This window comes from Syngnathus floridae, chromosome 1 (genome assembly GCF_059516105.1).
Source record: "Syngnathus floridae isolate MCC-2025c chromosome 1, RoL_Sflo_1.0, whole genome shotgun sequence".
Classification (NCBI taxonomy): domain Eukaryota; kingdom Metazoa; phylum Chordata; class Actinopteri; order Syngnathiformes; family Syngnathidae; genus Syngnathus; species Syngnathus floridae.
In genome coordinates, this window is record NC_142413.1 from 6,335,614 (window position 1) to 6,340,029 (window position 4,416).

Here is a 4,416-nt window from a genome sequence, read left to right on the forward strand (position 1 = left end):
CCAAGGCGGTTTCATCCATCAATCTCTGCTCTTCGTTTCCCGCACTGCATCGCCCCGTTGGCCCACAAGACGGCGCCAATCCCACCTGTCTTCAAAAAGTCAATTTTGGGGAGAAGTGCATGCAGGCACGTGTGATACAAAAATCCCACCTGTCTTTAAAAAGTCATTTGGAAACAAAAATGAAAAACTGCACGCAAGAACGTTACATCCATCGCGGCGGGCCATTCCATCTCTGCCATCTTTGATGTCCCGCAATTGGCCCACAAGACGGCGCCGCGCGCACGCATGCGATTGACATCAGACACCACCACCAAGTGGGATGAAGACTTTATTGTGGTTCCGACTCAATAATAATACATGACACCAATGCAAAGTTGCACCATCAAATTCGAGCAATCCCTTCCAATGCGCTGCAAGCAAAGCAAACGCCATCAAATTCAAGCGAGCCCTTCCAAAGCGTTGGTTGAAAGCAAAGTTGCACCATCAAATTCACCACCTTCCTTCCACAAAACGTTTGAACTTGCTAAAGTTCAAGTCGAAAAAAATTGCAATAAGTAGAAGACAAAACAAAAAGGTTGCACCATCAAATTCACCACCTTCCTTCCAGAGCATCCCAGCAAAACGTTTGCCAACCTATGCAATCAATTGTAAAGAACCTCATATCATAAATGGAGTGGAACATTGAATAAGAGCCAAAAAAAAGCGCTTTCCCGCTGCAAACAAGTCAAAGGCCAACCGCTCAGGCGTCACGAGTTGTTGCCCTCCCTCGCGCCAGATGAACGCCAGATGATGGAGGCTTTCCATTGGCCCAGGGTCTCGTGCCGCCGTCAACGCCGCCGCCGCCGCCTTCCCGCTTCTCCCCATCGGCTTTCCGTGCTTTTTTTTGGCAATTGCTGAATGAACGAATGAATATTTGGATTGCTGAACAAATACATGAAAAAAGAAAAATGGAAGGGCGCGCCACTCGCACGTCGACGTCGTCGCCTCCAGGATCTCTCGTCTGAGGAAAAGCAGACAAACAGCCGGTTGTTTTGGAGCAAGAACAAAGCAAAAAAATGGCAACTCACCCGGCGGCCGCCGGGTCTACAGCATCATCACGTAGAGCTCAACGAGGACGCTTATCAGCAGCAGAGCGACGGAGGTGGACGCGCCCTGGGGGCCCCTTCCTGGGAGAGAGGTTGGGCCCGGACCTAGAGCAAAGATGGCAAACATTGGCGGTGGCGGGGCTTGCTCCACTGACAGACATGCCAGAACTCACCTCCGCTACCCTTGTTGTCGCCGTGGTCCTCGCCGACGACACAGGGTTGGGCTGCAAGGGGTGAGCAAATTCAATGGGATGGTGCTTTCCAAGCCCCCCCCTAACACGTCAACCCAAGAAATGGCGGCGTGCTCACCTTGGACGATGAGAGTTACGCCGGGGCTAGTAGCAGATTCATCAAGGAAGCCCGTGACCTTGCAAACATAGTTACCGGAGTCCTCAGATGTCGCATTCTGGATGGTCAACTTGCTGGTGGTCCCATCTTTTGGCTTGTTGTCCTTGGTCCAAGAGTAGGATTTTGCATCACCGGTGACCGTGCACTCAAAGATCACCTTGTCGTTTGGACACACGCGAGCTTTGCCCGTCGGGATTTTGACTTGGGCGTTGGAGACATGAGCTGTTGGGAAACAAAAGTTTGACGTTTTTAACAAGGGTTTGAAAAAGTGCATGGATCAAGTAAGACAGTTCACGGACAACAAAATAGCAGCAGCGCTTTTTTTCAACGTGCGCCGCCTGCCGCGACGAGCCCGTCGTCGGGATTGTTTGAGCGGCTACTTTGATCGAAACTTCAAACGGCCGCGTGGTGGTAGCCAAGCGAAAGGAGCGCCAGAGACGCGACGCCAAACTTACCTCGGACTGCGACTGGAAAGTCTTTGTCGGCGATGTCCTGTTTCTTGGCCGTGTACTTCCCGCTTTGAGTTTTTGTCAGGTTGAAGAGGCCCAACTCTTTCTTATTGGCGGTGAACTTGGGTGGATCATCAGCTTCATTGTCCTTGATTTGGCTTTCAGACTCAGAAGGTGCCGTAAAGTACCAGGTGACACCTGTCTCTCCGTCCAGCTTGATGGAGCCACCCACTATGACGTTGCACGTCTGCCCTGCGGTGCAGGTTTCTGAAAAAGCCCAAAAGAGTTGTATAGAGTTATTCACCTCCAAGCGCAGGCGGCCAAATCACAAAGTACACACGCAGATGGATGTGACTGGCTCTTTTCCATCTCAATTTGCTCACAAAATCAAATGGTCGTGCAACTCACTGGCACCAACAATGATGGTGAACTTCTCGACCGTGGATGTGTAGGTGGCCTTGTAAAACCCAGTGTTCGCTGCTGCCAGGGTCTCAATTTTCAGGTCTTTTTTAGTATTCGGGTCAGGGTGTGTCACTCCATCTGGGAGATCCTTGCCATTGAACTTCCATGTGACCTCGACTTGAGCTGAAGTGGTCAGTGTGACTTTGTCGCCTGCATCGCAGAACACCACTTCATCCTTCTTGCCCTCGCGGTCTTCTGTCGGATCTGGAAAAGCAGAGGTGGCCAGCCAGCGCATGCTCTTACTCCCACGGTGTAAAAGGACACCAAGGATTGTACAGCCAGAAAGCTACTTCAAATTCAAATCAAGGCGCCAAATAATAACCCTACAAACACATTTTAGCAATGAGCTTTGTCATTTGCGCACTTTGCTTTCGGCGAGCCATTTTGCCAATGGACGACGTCCAAATTCCCAAAATGAAGGGTGAAGAAGACATTGCAAGCGCCACAACAACAACAACAACAAAGTGGCCCTTTTTCGAGTCAACATCGCTTTGCGCTTTGATGACAATTCATTGATTGGCTGCAGTCCTTTGGATTGTCTTTATTGCTTGGCGCTTTTGACCAACTTGATTCCACTGACAGCGGAGCACAAGGTGTGCGAACGCTTTTCCTACCTGCCGAGTGGACGCAGAGGAGCAAGATGATGGTCACGAGCTTCATTCTGACGAGGAGAGAGAGAGAGACAGAGAGACAGAGAGAGAGACTGGTGGGTGGCTGGGTTGGTTGGTTGGTTGGTTGGTTGGTTGGTTGGTTGGTTGGTTGGTTGGTTGGTTGGTTGGTTGGTTGGTTGGTTGGTTGGTTGGTTGGTTGGTTGGTTGGTTAATGGCTGGCTGGCTGGCTGGCTGGCTGGCTGCTGCTGCTGCTGCTGCTGTTCCGACTCGACGAGCGAATCAAGTGACGATCGGACGCGAGCGCTCCCTACTAGCCGCAACGTGCGTGACGTCACGCCGCTTTGACACGCGGAGCCCACGCGCGCTTAGCTTGATGTCAAAGCGTCTGTGAAGGCTTGCAAGTTGTTGCCAGGCGCCCAACTTTATGACTGGCGTCCGCCATCAGTCAGATAGTTCAAGACAAACAGGCAAATGAGTCAGCCAAATGTGCGAAATGGCGCGCCACGCTTGTTTTGGAGTCGGCTTAAAATCATCACAATAAAGTACCTGTCTTCTCACGGATCTGAAAGAAAAAGAAATCATGCTTGAGTTTCGTTTCTTATAGTTCGTCCATCGGTTGCATAAGATAAAGTCGGTATTGGCACGCCTTCTTTCAAGTGGCTTAAAAAAAAAAAAAGAAATACACACACACACACACACACACACGTATATATATTTCATTTTGTCAATTCTTTTCCATTTTTCATCGATCTGAAAAAAAATCATGCTTGACTTTGTTATAGTTTGTGCAGAGGTTGCGTAACATAAAATTAGTATTGACACGCATTCTTTGAAGTGGATTCTAAAGAAATAAATACATGAAAAGAAAGAGATATATGTATATATGTATATTTATACATGTATGATACATATATATGTGTGTGTACATGTATATACATTTAATGTATAGTATAAAATGTATATATGTATATATTAGATATATATGTTATGTATACATATGAGAGTATTTTATATGTTATGTCATGTATACATATTAGAATATTGCGACGTCAACGTTTGGAATCGCACTCATAAAGACGGAACGTCCTTTTCGCTCCAGAGTGAGCAACATTGTCAGAATTGAAAGCCTTCAAACCAACGGCTCGCTTTGTGATCCGGCCCGCGGTCCGCACCTTTGACGGGCGGCCCTGTCCCTTTGCATCAGAGGACAAAGGCAAAGCTGAAGCCCTCGACTTCCCTCGACCCCCCTCCAGCCACCCGTGGCAAGGTTGCATCATCTTCCTGACTGCTGTTGGCAAAGTGATGGATTGCAAATCTCCATTCTCATGCTTGCTCGCCACGGGACTCATGCGTCCGCCGAGATCATGACACAAACACACACACACACACACACACACACACACACACACACACGCACGCACACACACACACACACACACACACACACAAACACACACACAC

The 4,416-nt window shown here is 48.9% G+C and overlaps 1 protein-coding gene across 1 annotated transcript; it reads right to left on the reverse strand.

Annotated features, from left to right (window-relative positions):
- Positions 1–315: 315 nt before the first annotated feature.
- On the reverse strand, positions 316–3,246 carry LOC148403743 (uncharacterized). Its single transcript, XM_088387520.1, has 7 exons — positions 2,959–3,246; positions 2,291–2,548; positions 1,889–2,149; positions 1,395–1,655; positions 1,259–1,309; positions 1,068–1,190; positions 316–1,000 (listed from the first exon to the last, which is right to left on the reverse strand). The coding sequence occupies exons 1-6, from the start codon at positions 3,002–3,004 to the stop codon at positions 1,084–1,086; spliced, it is 984 nt and encodes a 327-aa protein (XP_088243646.1). The 5' UTR covers positions 3,005–3,246; the 3' UTR covers positions 316–1,000; positions 1,068–1,083.
- Positions 3,247–4,416: the final 1,170 nt, after the last annotated feature.

What these genes read in the sequence shown, in the direction of transcription:
- LOC148403743 (XM_088387520.1), bottom strand. Translation starts at nt 3,004, where the DNA reads ATGAAGCTCGTGACCATCATCTTGCTCCTCTGCGTCCACTCGGCAG. An exon ending in CGTAACTCTCATCGTCCAAG is followed by an intron (nt 1,310 to 1,394) that starts GTGAGCACGCCG and finishes CACCCCTTGCAG; the next exon opens with CCCAACCCTGTGTCGTCGGC. An exon ending in CGACAACAAGGGTAGCGGAG is followed by an intron (nt 1,191 to 1,258) that starts GTGAGTTCTGGC and finishes TCTTTGCTCTAG; the next exon opens with GTCCGGGCCCAACCTCTCTC.